An 18,054-nucleotide genomic window follows, 5' to 3' on the forward strand; every position below is an offset into this window, starting at 1 on the left:
TGAGATGCTGCAAACAGCCATAAATTCAGGCCAGTTGCCAAGCACCAAAAATGAGTTCATATGACTGGCGGAAGCGGCTACTATGAGAACTTCAAATCCTAGTCATTAGTGCCCCTGCAAATGTCCATCATAGCCTCTAATGGTGCTAAGCAGGGTGGATTTGATTTAAATCATGATTTAAATCACTAGTAAAAAGGCTTGATTTAAATCAACTCGATTTAAATCATAATGTTTAAAGAGCGACTATCACCTCTGTCCCACAGCAGCTCCTCCTCTGACCCACTGTTGACTCACCAACAGTCCCATTCAGTTTAATGGGACGGCTGGTAATGTGGCAGTGACACAACAAGGTGAGGGACGTGGCGGGTAGAAGGTGAGTGGGTGCCTGCTAACAGGCGCTGCCATGATGGATCTGAAATAACAGGTGCTCTTTAGATGTAAGGACTCATTCTTGCTGGCAGTTAGAATCCTTAATATTATTATTTGGAAGCAAAATGAAAGGTTGCTATTTAGCTTGCAGAGCTTGGATTCATTGAATGAGTTTACCAAAAATGTAAATATTGCAGAATATACAGCCTCATGTTACATAACTAAGCTCCATTTCATGCTAAATAAGATGAATTATTAATGTATCTTAAACAGAAAACTATCTTTAGATAGATTTTTACTCCAAAAGCATTTTATTAAAATAAATTTGATAAAAATCAAAAAAATCCAATTTAAATTTTTAAACATCCATTTTTCTTAATTTTTTTTTTTTTAAATCATCAATTTTTATCCACCCTTTTGCTAAGTGAATCCTTGTGAGTCGAGGACTACCTGTATCAGCTTCTTGGAAGAAAGATCTTGCCTAGCAGCTCACAGCCACTCTCATGACCCTTTCCCTTGTACTTTTGCAGGGCCAAGATGGGCCTCGTGGAATATTGGTGTCTTCATTTGCATCCGCTGTGCTGGAATACACCGGAACCTGGGAGTCCATATCTCCCGAGTAAAGTCTGTCAATCTGGACCAATGGACACAAGAACAGATACAGGTCAGTATAGATTTTTGTCAGCAACATAAGAGAAAAGTTAAAGGTGTGGGTGCAATTCTAAAATTAGTAGAATGCTCTTCTGTCCTCAAATAAACATCCTGCTATTAGACAATGCAAGTTGTAGAGAATCTAGTTAATAATAATAATAATAATAATAATAATAATAATAATAATAATAATAATTTTATTTCTATACCGCCCTTCTCCCGAAGGACTCAGGGCGGTGTACAGCCAATTTAAAAACACAAGACACAACAATAATTAAAAATTAAAATAATTAAATAAATTTGGCCGTTTTAAAACCCCAAAAATTTAAAATACCCCAATTTAAAATTATTATGTTGATAGCCCGGCCTGGCGGAACAACAGGTCTTCAATGCGCAGCGAAACACCCGGAGGTCGGAGATCTTACTCATTTCCGGGGGCAGTTCATTCCACAGGGCTGGGGCTCCCACAGAGAAGGCCCTCCGCCTGGGTGTCGCCAGCCGACATAACTTGGCCGATGGCACCCTGAGGAGACCCTCTCTGTGGGAACGGACTGGTCGGTGGGAGGCTATTGGTGGCAGAAGACGGTCTCGAAGGTACCCGGGTCCTATGCCATGGAGCGCTTTAAAGGTGGTAACCAACACCTTGAATCGCACCCGGAAGACCACTGGGAGCCAGTGCAGCTCACGCAGGAGGGGTGTCACACGGGCACAACGAGTTGCACCCATAACCACCCGCACGGTTGTCAACTAACGTTACATGCTCATTTTCTACCTTCAGAGACTCCTCGTTCCCCATAAAACCAATCTGGAGTAATCTGTATACACATTTAGCGTTCTTCAGAAATTGTGTCCGATGTTCGGAGATTGCCCGGACAGTATATGCAGTTTTCTTGCAAGATTTTTCAGACGTGGTTTTGTCATTGTGTCTTTCCTAGTCAGTGTTTCTCAACTTTGACAGCTTTAATAGGTGTGGACGTCAATTCCCAGAATTCCCTAGCCAGTGGAGTTGAAGTCCACATATCTTGAGAAAGGTTGAGAAAGACTGTTCCTGAGGCTGAGAGAAAATGCCTAGCCCAGGGTCACGCAGCTAGCTTTGTATCTAAGATGGGACTAGAATTCAGGATCTCCCATTTTCTATGCTTTAATCATTATTACATTAAAATATTAAAAAAAGAATAGCACTGTAGTCTTATATCCAGTAGTAACCCTGGGATTTAATGTAAGTTTTTGGAAAAGTTTTTATATTCTCCTCCCTACCCCTTCTCACATATCCTGAAATATTTGGCATCCCCATTTCTGATCTCATTTCCCTCGTTTCTAATGACTAAGGAAACACATTCACGGGGCTCATAAAGACCCTTTCCTTCACCAATTCCTCTAAGGTTCAGAGAAGCTGATTTAGAGTAAGCTACAATCACTTCAAAATGCTATATTAGACTTGTCATTTTGTCAAATAAAATCACCATGATTGGTGAGGGAACATAACTGCTTCTTCCAGTAGAGCTAAATGCAGTTTTCTGCTGATCTGATAGAAACTGATAATGCATTTAACTACCAAGTCATCATAACCCTTGATACCTGCAGGTTGATGTCCAAACACCATTCTGTAAATATTCTGGCAAACAATAATATTAATCTCCCTTCCCCACCCCCACCCCTTGATGCTTTGGTTGTCAGAGTTCAAAAATAAAAAAAAATGTTTACTTCCTGGAGTTAATTCAAACAAATTGAACAAATGCAAGCAAAGCCTAATTAATTACACAACATTACAGAGACTTTCTATTTTGTATTCCAGTGCATGCAAGAAATGGGAAACGGGAAAGCAAATCGCCTTTACGAAGGTTACCTGCCAGAGAACTTCAGACGACCCCAGACAGACCAGCATCCTTTCTCTGCCTGTTGTCCCCACAGGAAGATGGAGGCCTTAGCATCACGGGAGGGAATGTGGGAAGGGGATACCTCTATATCAGTTTCTGCATAAACCCTTTTAGAGTCTACAGCCTTTTCCAGAATTTTGATGAGGTTTCCCTGTTAGTGAGCATCTTCTGGAAAATCAAACCTCATAGATTAACCCTAGGAGGTGCAGCATGCAGTGCTCTCCCACTAGTCTATGCCCTCCTGGAAATTGCATATTGTTTTTTGGCAACAATATGAATGGGAACTGCTGTTGCCTTTATCTAAGATGGGGGTTTTCCCCCCACAGTTAAGTCAACACCGCTGGGATTTGCTGGAGATAACTTTTAAAACAGTTTTGTGTGGAACAAAAGGATGGCTCTAGATCAGTGTTTTCAAATTTGGCAAGTTTGATGTCTGTGGGCTTCGGCTCCCAGAATTCCCCAGTCAGGGTGGCTGGCTGGAGAATTCTGGGAGCTGAAGTCCATACATCTTAAAGTTGCCAAGTTTGGGACTTCTGAGAGCTGAAATCCATACATCTTAATGTTGTGAAATTTGGCCACTGCTCTATATGGAGGCAGGTAACTCATAAAATCAGCATATGTATGCTGACAGGAACAATTTATCTGCCCATGGCCACAGATTGATATTGACAGTACTAATCTCCTATTCTATAATTTGTGGGTCATGCTTTGTATATTAGAAGCAAAACTACCATATTCTCTGGATTGGAGCACAACTGCAGATTTACCATTATCTGGGCTGCAAATCCACAAAAAGCGGTAGATGGCAGCAGATGCTTAAGAGCTTTCTATAACTTGTGCCGCAGTCTAATGGCAGTCCAGATTTTATATTTATCACAGTGGAAACAACTACATTCCCCCCCCACCCCACCCCCTTGGCCAGTTCTAGTTAGCTTAACTACAGTCTGATGGTTGCCTCCAAAATTATTGCAGCATCTAATTTGGTAGCAAAACTATCTGCTCTTGGTTTATTCATCCTTATCCAGCTTCCTCCCAGAGCAGTGGAGAGCTTTATCAGAGAAAAATATGAAAAGAAGAAGTACATGGACAGAAGTCTCGACATCAACATGCTACGGGTTGGTTGGTTCTAAATGCATAAATGCTTTTGCTCTTTTGCTTCCAAGCCAGTATTTTGACTGGCAGCAGCTTCTTCGTAAGGTGGGATGAACAATTTTATTCTGTGAAGGATCCCATTATTTCAAGGTCGTGTGGGAGGGGAATATAGGAAATAGTGAATGGGGCAGAGCCCATAATAGGTAAAAAAAAATAATAACCATATCTCTCTGACACTCTGTTTTATCATCCTCTTCTTTGAATCTGATATAATCTTCACTTTCTTCGAAGAAGGATGATATGGGAAAAAAAAGATATGAATTGCTTACTGTACAGAGAAGAAACAAATTAGACTGAAGTAGTCAAAAAAGAGCTCTTTAGATGGACAGATAGTCAGACAGACAGTTCTACCAGGTTAATGAAAGGCCTGGCAATGCTTTTTCATGAGATTTGGCTGGTTTTAACTTTGATCACTGATGGGAGGAAGAATTTAGCATATTGTGAAAAACCAGCCCTTTTGGTTAATTTAGGCTTTAGGGCAGTGTTTCTCAACCATAGCAACTTTTAAGATCTGTGGACTTCAGTTCCCAGAATTCTGGGAGATAAAGTCCATGCATTTTAAAATTACCAAGTTTGAGAAATGCCAGTTGAAGGTACTATGTGAACCCCCAAAATGGGTCAACCCAAATTAAAAGGGTTGTGCAAACAACACTTGGGTTGGGAGAAAGGAAGTGTTTTTTGCATTGAGAGTGCCATGAAGTTTAGCAGGGGGAAGTTTCCCTTTCACCTAGAAAGAAAATTATTCTGATGAATTCATTTGGCTTGCCTTCTCACCGTTTTGAGTGTTTTTGTTCATAGAGAGAAAAGGATGAAAAATGGAAGAAGGAAGCAGCCACTGGGAAAAAAATGGAGCCAGTTATCTTTGAGAAAGTCAAAATGGTAAAGTGGCTATGGTTATTTCTGGCTTCTTTCTGGTGTCTTGTGGGGAGGAAGGGAGCTAGAGGTATTCAGTGAGAGATTCACCCTTGAGTTATCGACTGATCTGAGATGAGATGCACCCTCTCCTGCATCCGTTTCATTTGGCAGGTGGGAAGAAATTCAGATAAATCTTATTACCGGCACTCGGCACTCGGTAGCTACTTATCTAGCAGATTTGATTTTGTGAATTACACAGTGGAACCTCACATATTTGCCGCCTGCTGACTTTTGCAGAGAGAGTAGACTAGGCGATTCATTGTGTGAATGAGAGCATCAGGAGGCTAATTCTTACCCAGATGTCAGGAAGCTTCAGGGCGGGTTTGTGCAGATGCTACAAACTTTACGCCCCCTCAGTGCTAACAGTTGTCAACGTGAGCACCAACATCCACAGTTGCCAACAAGTTGCGTGAGTTGCCAACATCCACAGAATAACCTGGGACGGTGTTTCTCAACCTTGGCAACTTGAAGATGGGTGGACTTCAACTCCCAGATTTCCCTGGTTCCACATATCCTGGCAGGGCAATTCTGGGAATTGAAGCCCATCTGTCTTCAAGTCGCCAAAGTTGAGAAATGCTTATCCTCGAGAGAGAAAGCCCACCTGTCTTAGTTGGCTGGCTGAAACTCTGGGATGGGCTTTAGAATAAGTTTCGAAATCCACGAGCATCTCTGGAACATTTTCTGAAGATACAAAGATGAGAAAACTGCTCGTTTTTCTCATGGAATATGAATCAAAGGATTTTGGTGGTTTCTGCTTCCTTCAGCCTCAGAAGAAAGAGGATCCACAAACTATGAAGAGCCTCTCCAGACCCTCAGAACCAGTCATAGACCTGCTGGGACTTGGTAAGACCACTACTGGCATGCTTCTTTCTTTTCTAAATATTTGTTGCATTGTTGCTGAAATAAATAGTAAGCAGGCCTTTTTCCATCTGGGGGAGGAGAGCTGTGAGGAATGGAAGGCCCAAAATACTAGCTGTGATTTCACCATTTCCTGCTAAATCAATAGTGAAATCCGATTTTTTTTTTACTACTGGTTCTGTGGGCGTGGCTTGGTGGGCGTGGCAGGGGAAAATCTGCAAAATCTCCATTCCCACCCCACTCCTGGGGCCAGCCAGAGGTGGTATCTGCCAGTTCTCCAAACCGCTCAAAATTTCCACTACCGGTTCTCCAGAACCTGCTAGATTTCACCCCTGTGCTAAATCAGTTATTTGTGCTTCTTGAACATGGAGGTTTATCATGGAGATCATTAATCATTAATAACAAATAATGGTTTGTTGCATAGGAAGATCTTTTTTCAGTTATGGTAGATGATGCAGGGAAATGTTGAGTCTAATTTTGTTTTGGAAGGACAAGGAGGCCCAGAACTGCAAGTAGTCCTCAATTTAACAACCATAATTAAACCTGGAAATAACGGTTGTAAGTTGTTGTGGTCTTTAAGCAGGTCACAACAGGTGCCCAGGTTCACGACCTTTCTTGCAATGGTCATTAAGTGAATGTGGCGTTTTATCCAATGAGAGATTTTTGCCAGAACCAGAAGTAAACACCAGAAATTGACCCCCCCAAAAAAGTTTTAAAAAACACAGTCCTATGGACGCTGCAGATGGTCATAAACGCAAGCTGGCTGCAGAGTGTCCAAAACGCAATGATGTGACCAAGAGGGGGTGCGGCCATTGTAACTTTGAAATTGGGTCGCAAGTATCCTTTGGGTGGTCCGTTGTAACTTTGAATGGTCAGAGTCACTGGTTGTTAAGTGAGGACTACCTGTACTCCTGCCAACGTCCCAGAATGCTTTGCAGTAAGCTAGAATGCCACGGTTTCGGCCCAGTGGTTTCTTCAGTTAGTGGGTCAGGTTAATCCAAGGTTGCAGCTTAAAATGACAGGGCAGATAGATTTCCAGAAGCACACGCGGAATCCTTTTTATAATGTCTTTTTTGCCACCAGGCCCACTGAAAATGCAGTACTGTAACATTTCCAAAAACAAAAACATTGCAAATAGCAGTCCTGGATTTCCTAACCTAAAGTTGCATAACGTACCCGTGGCAGAAGTTACACATGGGCTGGAAAGCTTTTCAGTTCCTCTTTCAGCTCATTAACCGTTGCGTTTGGAGGGCTGAGCCAATCGGAATTTCCTGTGCAAAGGAAATACGGCGAAAAATTAAAGCTCAAAGGGGGAAATAGGCCACCAGAATGATTGCCCTTGAAGGCCAAGTAACAGCTCAGCTAGTATGAAAAGGCCAAGGGCAAGGGATAATCTGTCCGTTATAGCTTAGGAGCTGAATTCCGCATTTAAAAACGAAAATGAGCAAATTCCACCCCAGCGTCAGGACACAGCCATGGGCATGCGATGTTGGCAATGGGGTAGCTTTCCAGGAATCTTGTCTTTCCCACCAAACCAAAAGCAGCTTGCCAGGTGTGATGGTGGTGATGGCTGCTAAGTCACACTTGTAAAATATGATGAAATCTCAAAAACGGGAGTTGTGGCCGAATAAGAATTCGGGAGGAGAATGATACTTGACACTACTCGGTACAGCTTCTTGTCCTCCATGCCAGTAACACAAGCGAAGAAATGTAAAGCAGGAGAATAGCATAGCAATTTATACAGCTTGAAGAGAATCAGTGTGATCTATTAGCAATAGAATGCATACAGCCCACTAATGGGGGAGCTGGGGCTGGGGAGAAAAGCAGAACCGAAAATTGAAAAGTTGGATCTTTCTCTGCTCTCTGAATCTACCCTAGCAGCTACATGTTGATTTCCACAATATCTGGGGACCATCCAATATAGAAGGCCAAGACATCCATCCTGTGATGGAATGTGCAAGTGGAGAAAAGATGGGGGGGGGTGTTAGGGGAGGGAATCTTGGCAATCACACCACAGCTTCTCAGGAAGAAGGCAGCGCATTCCAGAGAGAGGCCCAAGACAACAGACTGTATATTCCTAAACTGGATGGTGGCGGGAGAAAAAGATTCAGAGTAGCCACAGCCTAGATCAGTGGTGGCTAACTGTTTTGCGGTCGCGTGCCAAAAGCGGGAGCGTGGGGGGGGGGATGTCACGTGTGTGTGTGCCCACACCCATACTTAAATGCGCCCCGCGCATGCCCGCTTGACCCACTCCTGCAGTCTCCCCACTTTTGGCATGCAATGGCACGATGGGCCTGGTAGGCCCGTTTTTTGCCCTCCCCAGGCTCCAGAGGCTTTCTAGGAGCCTGGAGAAGGCAAAAACAGCCTCCCCCCCCCCCGGAGGACCTCTGGAGGCTGGAAACGGCCCGTTTCCTGACTTTCAGGGGGCCCAGAAGACCCAAAAATCAGCTGGCTGATGTGCGCAAACGAACTGGAGCTGAGCTAGGGTAATGCTCGCGTGCCATAGGTTCACCATCACGGGCCTAGATTCTCCCAGGGTATATCTACTTGGTTAGATTGAAGGTTACAGCTTTAATCTGGCAAGATTCCGTCTATTAGGTATAAGCAGATAAAGAATTGGACCTCACAGTGTCATCTTTGGGCTTATCAAATTTAGCCTTTGACCCTGGGTGTAGAAATTCAACTCATTGGAGGGAAGCAATTTGGGGAAGGCGATCCCTTGGGTGATCTCAAGAAGCCAGCTGATACCACCTCCCCCCTTTTCTCCCAGATGTTCCTGTTTCAACTGCCCTCCCCAATGGACGGGCCAGCAGTTGTTTGGAGAAAGACTTGGACCTATTTGGATCCCTGGGCACTGAGAGAAAGGTGAGAAAGTTACATTAATGGTGGGAGACCTTGAGCTAGAACTTCATTCTCATCCCAACCTATCTCACAGGAATATTCTGGGGAAAATAGGTCTAAAACTACACTTGGATGTAAGCACAGGCATGATTAAAAAAAAAGTAAAGAGTTCTAAATTTTAATTGAAATGTTCAGTAATGTGCAAGTCATGCTTAAACTTTCAGTCAACGAGATCTTCATTACACATTAGATTCAACAGCCGAGTTAACAGATAATTATGTAAAATAGTATGAAGAAGATATACTTCATTTTTGATTTAGCAAGATGTGAACCATTCATTATTTGCCATGACTGTAGAGACTTCCCAGATAAATCTTGACTATTTTTCCTTTTTGATTCCCTGAGCCTGTGCTTATCTGTCTCTAACTGGGTTGGTTCATATTGACTTGGCTTTATCTCCCAATTGAGGGTCAGGAGACAGATACTGCCTATCTTGCGGAATCCTTCTAAGGTGGTAAATTACCGTATTTTTCAGAGTATAAGGCACACCTTAGTTTTTGGGGAGGAAAATAAGAAAAAAGCTGATTGACAGGTGGATCGGACTCCCGGAATACCCCCAATCAGCTGTTCCCAGAGGTGAATTTTAGCAACAGGTTTGTTGGTTGTGAGCTCCGTGCCTTGCTTTTTTTTCCAGCCTCTGAAACTTCTGAAACAGCTTCAGAAAAAAAGGCTTTTTTTCTGAAGCTCTGTTTGGAGGCTTTTTTTCTGAAGCTTCTTTCAGAGGCTTTTATTCTGAAGGACTATCTGTACTCTGTTCAGTCTCCTTTCTTTGGTATTGGTATATAGATTAACCTCTTCCGATCTGTTGCTTATTGTGTCATTCTCCAGATTTGTTAGCATAGTTTGGTTAGAACCTTTACTGATTCTTCTTTTGTTGCTTGCCATATTATTTTAGAGAAAAGCCTTTCAGAGGCTTTTTTTTCTGAAGGTCTGTTTAGAGGCTTTTTTTCTGAAGCTTCTTTCAGAGGCTTCTTTCAGCCTCTGAAATCTCCGTTTGCGAGGCTAGGCGGGGCTACATTCGGAGTATAAGACGCACCCAGATTTTCATCCTCTTTTTGGGGGGGGAAAGGTGCGTCTTATACTCCAAAAAATATGGTAGGTTATGCAAGTACTTTGAAAAATGGAAAACCTGAACTGGAACCTTTAAGAAAAATGCTGCATCAGTTTTCTGGCCTCCACCTTTGGAAATAAGTACAGTATATTCTCTCACCAGGTTGTTGGCTCAATGCCCACAGCTGGAAGTGCTGGATCTGTTCCTGAAAAGCTGAACCTGTTCCCTGAGCCTGACAGCAAGGCTGAAGAGACGGGGAAGAAGCAGCTCTCCAAGGATTCCATCCTCTCTTTATACGGCTCCCATAGCCCACAGATCCCCGCACAAGGTATGCGCCCCCACCTATCATGGGAGACACACCTGTTGGGCTTTTAATGCTCAAGATTGGGTTCATAATATGCTCATTGCTTTATAAGTTAAGACGTTGGCAACATCAAGTTGCATTATGTGGAGCAGTAGGTGAGTAGCCATTTCAGGATAGAAGATTCAGAGATCTGATTTGCACATGTGGATCTGTTCATGGAGTTTTCATGAACAGTCTCTTTGATTTTTCCAGTATGTTAGCAGTACATCAGAAAAATAACCTGGTTACTGTAGGATGTTGCCATGCAAGAATTTTGCTCTAGTTCAGGGGTCTGCAATCTTAAACACTCTAAAGAGTCACTTGGGCCCGTTTCCCACAGAAAACAAAACACTGGGAGCCACAAAACCTGGGTGGGCGTGGCCAACTCGACATCACTCACTCCAACCCAGTCACATGACACCCCCCCCAGCCACGCCTACCCAGGTTTTGTGGCTCCAGATATTTTCTTTTAAACAGGTCTTTCTCTCCCCCCCCCATCTTTCTCCCTCTCTCTCTTTCTCCCTCTCCCTCTATCTCATCTCTTTCTCCCTTTCTCTCTCTTTCTTTCTCCCTCTCTCCCTCCCTCCCTCTCTTTTTCTCCCTCTCTCTCATCTCCCTCTTTCTCATCTCCCTTTCTCCCTCTCTTTCTTTCTCCTCTCTCTTTCTCCCTCTCCCTCTATCTCATCTCTCTTTCTCCCTCTCTCTCTCTCTTTCTTTCTCCCTCTCTCTCATCTTTTTCCCTCTCTCTCTCCCTCCCTCTCTTTTTCTCCCTCTCTCTCTCATCTTTCTCCCTCTCTGTGTCTCATCTCTTTCTCCCCCCTCTCTCTTTCTCTCATTCCCTCTCATTCTCATCTCTTTCTCCCTCTCTCTCCCCCTCTCCCTCTTTCTCATCTCCCTTTCTCCCTCTCTTTCTTTCTCCCCCTCTCTCTCATCTCTCTCTTTCTCCTCTCTCTCTTCTCCTTCTCTCACTTTCTCCTTCCCTCTCTCTTTCTTTCTCCCTCTCTCATCTTTCCCCTCTCGCAGAGCAAAGTCACGCGTCTCCCCCAGTGGCCGAGGTGTGCACAGCACCAACAAGGGCTAGAAAAAGAGGAAATGTAGAGGGGCACTTCGCTCCCGCTCTGGAATACGGAGCGAGTCTCTATCCGCCACAGTCGCCCTTCTCTTCTCAGGGCAGGTGAAGAGGGAGGGGGAGGGGCAGGGCCACCCAGTAGTGGGATCATCCGACAGGGAGCCGCAGGAGAGGGCCCAAAGGGCCACATGCAGCTCTAGAGCCGCACGTTGCCGACCCCCACTCTAGTTCAAAAGCACTCCAGACTTCAGTGATCTCATACTTAAAAGCTGAACTGATTTAATTCGGGCTGAACCGTGGACGTATCTGGAATTGCAGTAACACTTTTAAAATAAGCAAGCAAACATTGTGGACTCCAGTAGGTCCACTTCCGTGGCTCGTCTTTCAAGGGTAAAATAGGTGTGATGCCTTTGCACTTCTCTGTGAATAAGGATCTGAAACTTGAGTTGAGATTAGGAGGGATTGGCTTCCTCCCAGGAACATGTGTAACATCAGAGAGTTTTAAAAAAAAAATGAGGGGGTGGCTGGAGTTTTCAAGTATTACCGTATTTTTCAGAATATAAGACGCACCGGAGTATAAGACGCAGGTTAGTTTTTGGGGAGGGAAATAGGAGGAAAAAAATCTGCCTACCTATTAATCTGGCTAGCGTCCTTAGTCTGGTCAACTTCAGCACATTAGTTTGCTGGTTTTTTATCCCCTGCTTGGGGTTAAAAAACAGCTTCTAAGGCACAGCTGAGAGGAAGCAGCAATGAGAAAAGCAGGCAAAGCGGGGGGTGGGGGGGATTGCTTCACTCGGATAGTGCTGAAAAAAAGCTGAAAAGGGCTGAAAAAAAGCTTCTAAAGAACAGCTGAGAGTTGGAGATCGCTTCACTCCTAGCGCCTAGTTAGTGCCTCGTTAGGGCTGAAAAAAAGCTTTGAAAAAGCTACATTCTGAGTTTCAGCCTCTTTTAGGGGGGGGAAAGATGCGTCTTATATTCCGAAAAATATAGTATATTTAATTTTCAATTTGCATGAGTGGGGATAAGATGAGGTTGTTACTGCAAGATCTGTAATAACTCAGAGTGGGGCAGATTTTCGCTTATAGTTCTCAACCTTGTCAAGTTGGCAAGAAGACATCCCAGATTGGCTTTTCAGGGATCAGGGAAAGTGCAGAAATATCCTCAGCTCTTAAGCGCAGATGGGAAGGTGGCTAGCCACCTTCTGGAATAGCTCTCTGTGGTCCCAGTGATGGGAGTGGTGGTGGGCAGTGACTGAAGACTGCCTTTCTTGCTCTCGGACCCAGTGAGGTCTGTTAGAAACAGGTTGATATAATAGCAATAGCACTTAAGACTTACATACCGCTTCACAGTGCTTATTACAGCCCTCTCTAAGTGGTTTACAGAGTCAGCTTATTGCCCCCAACAATCTGGATCCTCATTTTACCCACCTTGGAAAGATGGAAGGCTGAGTCAACCTTGAACCCGTCAGGCTCGAATGCCTGGCTGTAGGCAGAGTTTGCCTGCAATTAAGAGAGCTTGTATGGATGGAGGTGTGGACACAAACAAGGGACATTCTACCACATGTGGTGGACCTGTCCTAAGATTAGGAAATTTTGGGGCAAGATTTAAAAACGGCTGGATGAAATAGCAGGGCAGAAGATAGAAAGAAAGCCGGAATTGTTTCTCCTGGGTATTCTGGAAGGGAAAATGCAGAAAAGTATATAATATATCATATTACACATACTAATGGCAAGTAGAATTGTGATAGCACAAAATTGGAAACAATCAGACACTCCTCTGGATCAAATCATAATAAAAAAAATATACGAATGTGCAGAGATGGACAGATTATCTATGGAAATGAAGGAGAGGGAGGACACCGAGTACTATTTAATACGGAATAAGTGGTATTCCTGGCTGGAGAGTAAATATAAAACTTAAGGGATGTTTTTGTTATGAAATTGAATTGTAAATAAAAATCAAGATAATTTAAATAAAGATGTAAGTTTAAGATAGAGATATTTAGAAGCAGAATTTGTGTAAAGAGGTTAAATAGGTTAGAGATACCGGTGCAGAAAAGTTATTAGTATTGAAATTTTGATATATTTGTTTTTGGTTGTTTATATTTTTTGTTTTGTGTGTGTGTGTGTTTTTCTTGCTTTTTTTGTGTATTATGTTTCTTTTTGTACTGTGTATTTTAATCTTTGGAAATGTATGTATGTATGTATGTGTGTGTGTGTATATATATATATATATATATATTAAAGAGAGCTTGTATGGCAGAAGTTGACACCTTCATTTGCATCTCTCCCTTCTTAACATCCCTGCAGGAGCTGTGTTCCTAGCGCCTACCCAAATGGGCTATCCTGCCGCCTATCCCAATTTCCCAGGCATAGCACCACCTAGTGGCATGATGGCACCACCAGTGGGGGTGATGGCGCAGCCAGGAGGGGCAGCAGGCATGGCAGCACATATGGCGATCCCAACAGGTTATGTAGGCGGCATACAGACTGCAGTAATTGGGGGTCCCCAATGGGATGATGGCAACGCAGCAAGCTGGGTACATGCCTGGCATGGCACCTGTCCCACCACCAGTGTACGTTGTGCAACCAGCTCACCAATTACAATGGAACCTTGCCCAGGTAAGAGCCAACGGTGAGAACTCAGGTGTGTGTCTGAGTGAGGTCTCTTTCAAACCTTGGGGACAAGGGAAAACGTGCATTTACAGATTACAGGTAGACAATCTCATGCCTTCCAACTCCACCTGGCTGGGCAATGAATTTGAGGATATGGGGTAGCGATATACTGAAAAAACAGCGGTATCAAGTTGCTAGTCCTAATGTACCAGTTTCTACCTCGTCCTTTTTCTCAAAGAGCTTGAACTGATAGTCACAATGAGTGAAGGTCATAAATACGGTAGATACTGAATAAATAGCAACAACCATAAAACTCTTTCCAAAAATGTTTATAAGCCACTTTGAGACTCATTTGATGAAAAGATAAAATCTTTTCTGAATTCGTATCATGTTCATATTCCCTGTGTATCAGCAGTTTTTCATGATGTAGCACATAAGTTAACTGAAATAATGGAAGTAGAAAAACATAGTATTCTTCCATTTCCAAAATCTCCCCATAGAGGATAATACGCAGATGGGCTTAATTTTAACATGATGCCTACAGGCACCAGTATTTCCATAGTCCTCTTCTCTGATATCCTCTAAATTCCACATCCTTAGAGCTACTTTCTTTAGTGGCAACCACATAAAAGAAGCACATAAAACCTGCATTGCTGTTATGGCTTCTTAAGCTACCTGAATTATTTAATCAGCTGGGAAATCCATTGTTTTCTACAGTACAGCAAGTTCCTGGGTTAAGAGAAGCCCAATTTAAGGATGACCTACAATTAAGAACAGAGCCTATTGTAGCAAAATTTGAATTAAATACACAGTGATTCAAGTTCATTACACTGATTTATTTCATTAAACAATGTCACTTACACAGTATTATATAATAATACTGTTGTGTATAATAATAAAAAGGGACTCAATGGCTCAGTGGCTAAGATGCTGAGCTTGTCGATCAAAAGGTCGGCAGTTCAGTGGTTCGAATCCCGAGTGCCGCATAACGGGGTGAGCTCTTGTTACTTGTCCCAGCTACTGCCAACCTAGCAGTTCGAAAGCTCGTAAAAAATGCAAGTAGAAAAATAGGGACCACCTTTGGTGGGAGGGTAACAGCGTTCCGTGCGCCTTTGGCATTTAGTCATGCTGGCCACATGACCATGGAGACGTCTTCGGACAGCGCTGGCTCTTCGGCTTTGAAACGGAGATGAGCACCGCCCCCTAGAGTCGGGAACGACTAGCACATATGTGCAAGGGAAACCTTTACCTTTATATAATAATACTGTTGTGGCTTACATACAAATGTAAGTCTGACTGATTAAAGACTGTCGTTCTTTAATCGTCCTAATATTTATAGTTATAACCCTCTCTCTTAAGTACCCTAAATCCCAAACACCAATCAAATCTCAGTATTTCCAACAAGTGCATAAGGCTCAGTTCATTTCCAAAAAGAGGATTTCAAAGCTCAGTGGGATGTGAGGGAACTCTAATTTTCTGGCAAATTGGTGAACTGATTCAAAACGTTACCCTGCTTCCCTGAAAATAAGACCTATCCCGAAAATAAGACCTAGCATGTTTTATTTATTATTATTTATTAAATTTATTAAATGTACGTGTGCACCTAATATAAGCCTTACCCCACAAAATAAGCCCTACTTAACAGCCTGTGCGGCTGGCTGCACACCCATTTCGTCTGGTTGCTCGCAGTGCCGTGACCCCAAGGCAAGACGGAGGGGGGAATGGAGCTGCCCCACGTGCCCTGCAATGGCTTACCTCAGGGCCCGTGCAGCCAGGCCATCCATGCCTCAACACTTGCCTCGTGGCAACAGCAACAGCAGCCACGGGCAGCAGAAGCCTACATGGCTGCCAGCCCACTTCTGCTTGCTTGTGGCTGCAATGGAGCAGGAGGCCGAACAGTATGCTGGTGCGGCGGCTGTGAGGCGAGGCAGGTGTTGGGGCGTGGATGGCCTGGCTGTGGGGGTCCTGAGGTAAACCAGTGCGGGGCACGCGGGGCAGCTCCAGCCCCCCACCTCACGTTGTGGCCGCGGCTGTGGCCATGCAGGGTCCTGCTGATGGGGCTGCTGGAGCTGCCACCACCACATGGCGAGGCAGGTGTCGGGATGTGGGTGACCTGGCTGCAGGGGCTCTGAGATAAGCTGGTGCGAGGCACATGGGCAGCTCCACCGCCTGCCTCGCAGTGGCAGCATTAGTATACCACGTGGCCTCCTGCCCTGCTGCAAGCAAACAGAAGTGGGCCTCCCGTACATGGGGAAAAAATAAGACACCCTCCAAAAATAAGCCTTAGTGCATATTTAGGGGCCCAAAAGAAAATAAGATCTGGTCTTATTTTGGGGGAAACACGGGTATGTGAATATGACAAAGCAGCATATGAAGTCAGTGCTTCCTATAATGGACATGTGAATGATTCGGATTAATTAGGATTCCTTATGTATTTTTTTTCAAATCTTTTTCCACTTCAATTCTTTGTGGGAAGGGAGAATGTTTCTTCTGCACATGTCTGGCTTTCTTTCAAGTTTACCCTTTTTAAAGAAAACTTCTACATCTGTCAACATGATATTATCTTCATTTTTGAATCCTGATAGATATACCATATTCTCCCGAGTATAAGACGCACCTTAGTTTTTGGGGAGGAAAATAAGAAAAAAGCTGATTGGCGGGTGGATCGGCCTCCTGGAATACCCACAATCAGCTGTTCCCAGAGGTGAATTTTAGCAACAGGTTCCTTGGTTGTGAGCTCTGTGCCTTGCTTTTTTTTCTGCCTCTGAAACTTCTGGAACTCTGTTTCAGAAAAAACTTTTTTTCCTGCCTCTGAAAGCCTCCGAAACAGAGCTTCAGAAAAAAAGCCTCTGAAGCTCTGTTTGGGAGCTTCTTTTCTGAAGATTCGTTTGCTTTTTTCAGCCTCTGAAACCTCCGTTTGAGAAGCTGGGCAGGGCTACATTCGGAGTATAAGACACAGCCAGATTTTCACCCTCTTTTTTGGGGGGAAAACGGTGCGTTTTATACTCTGAAAAATAAGGTAATCAGATTCTCAGTCCTTCTAGCACCTCATGCCTTGTAGATGTGATTGGTTCGGAATGGGACTTTTTGGCTCCTATCCTTGGCCGTGCCTGCTTATCCGCCAGGGTTCCACCTCGGGGCATTCACCGCTAGCTTTTCTCCTCGGCTGACACGCCCCCCCCCCCATCCATTCGACCTGGCCGATGGGCCACGGCCCCTCCGTCCCACGCGCTTCGGCATGGCCCATTCGTCAAAGCAGGCCTCGTCCTGGGCTTTTCGCCCTCCGGGACAGTTAGCTGCCAACCAATTGGCTAGCTGCCAATGCCAGAAGCCAGAAGCCATGGTGCGATTGATCGTGGGGGTGTGGGAAGGTGCTGCAGCCAAACGGTCTCGGGCGCTTGTTAGGAGAAGGAAGGGGAGGGGGTTGAAGCTCCCCTGTACCTGATCGTGCCTCCCTGATAACAAAAGGGAAGGGAAGAGCGGGGGAGGGGGCAGTAAGTACGCCAGCTTCATCCAGAGGGAAGGGGGAGAGAGAGAGAAAGAAAGAAAGAGAGAGGTAGACAAGAAAGGAAGGGAAGGGAAGGGAAGGGAAGGAAGGAAGGAAGGAAGGAAGGAAGGAAGGAAGGAAGGAAGGAAGGAAGGAAAGACAGAAAGAAAGAACGGAAGGAAGGAAGGGAGGGAGGGAGGGAGGGGGGAAAGGGAAAGTGAATGAGATATGGATGGATGGATAGATAGAGGGAGGGAGGGAGGGAGGGAGAGAAAAAGGGGAGGAAGAAAGGACCACAAAAGAAAGAGGAAGGGAGGGAAGGGAAAAAAGGAAAGGAAAGGGAAAGTGAATGAGATATGGGTGGGTGGATGGACGGATGGATAGAGGGAGGGAGGGAGAGAAAAAGGAGAGGAAGGAAGGACCACTAACCCTGGCACTAGACACAGCTTCAGAGGATGCTTTGAAACAGCACAGCAATCCAGGGCTGGAAGGGACCTTGGAGGTCATCTAGTCCAACCCCCTGCTCGAACAGGAGACCTTATATCCTCTTGGTTATTTTGGTGCCTCTAACACAGAGGAGAAATTCCCAGAAAAGGGACGGAGTTTACTAGGCAAGGCTGCCATGCAGAGGATGCAGAGGAATCCTCAACTTACGACAACAATTGAGCCCAAAATTTTGATTGCTAAGCAAGAGCATTGTTAAAGTGAGTTTCGACTCATCTTACTCAATCCATCCTCCAACAGTGGACGGCAATTCTTGACTTAT

At 44.4% G+C, this 18,054-nt stretch overlaps 1 protein-coding gene across 1 annotated transcript in view; it reads left to right on the top strand.

The window, feature by feature from the left end:
* Positions 1–18,054, top strand: part of SMAP2 (small ArfGAP2) — a 49,189-nt gene that overhangs the window by 29,413 nt on the left and 1,722 nt on the right. The window contains 9 exon segments of the mRNA XM_070949685.1: positions 900–1,033; positions 2,816–2,901; positions 3,934–4,012; positions 4,848–4,928; positions 5,729–5,807; positions 8,593–8,687; positions 9,937–10,102; positions 13,496–13,683; positions 13,685–13,807. Coding sequence (XP_070805786.1) covers positions 900–1,033; positions 2,816–2,901; positions 3,934–4,012; positions 4,848–4,928; positions 5,729–5,807; positions 8,593–8,687; positions 9,937–10,102; positions 13,496–13,683; positions 13,685–13,807 — 1,031 coding nt within the window.

This window comes from Pituophis catenifer, unplaced genomic scaffold, assembly GCF_029215685.1.
Source record: "Pituophis catenifer annectens isolate HBS135680 unplaced genomic scaffold, rPitCat1.0.hap2 SCAF_9, whole genome shotgun sequence".
Classification (NCBI taxonomy): Eukaryota; Metazoa; Chordata; class Lepidosauria; order Squamata; family Colubridae; genus Pituophis; species Pituophis catenifer.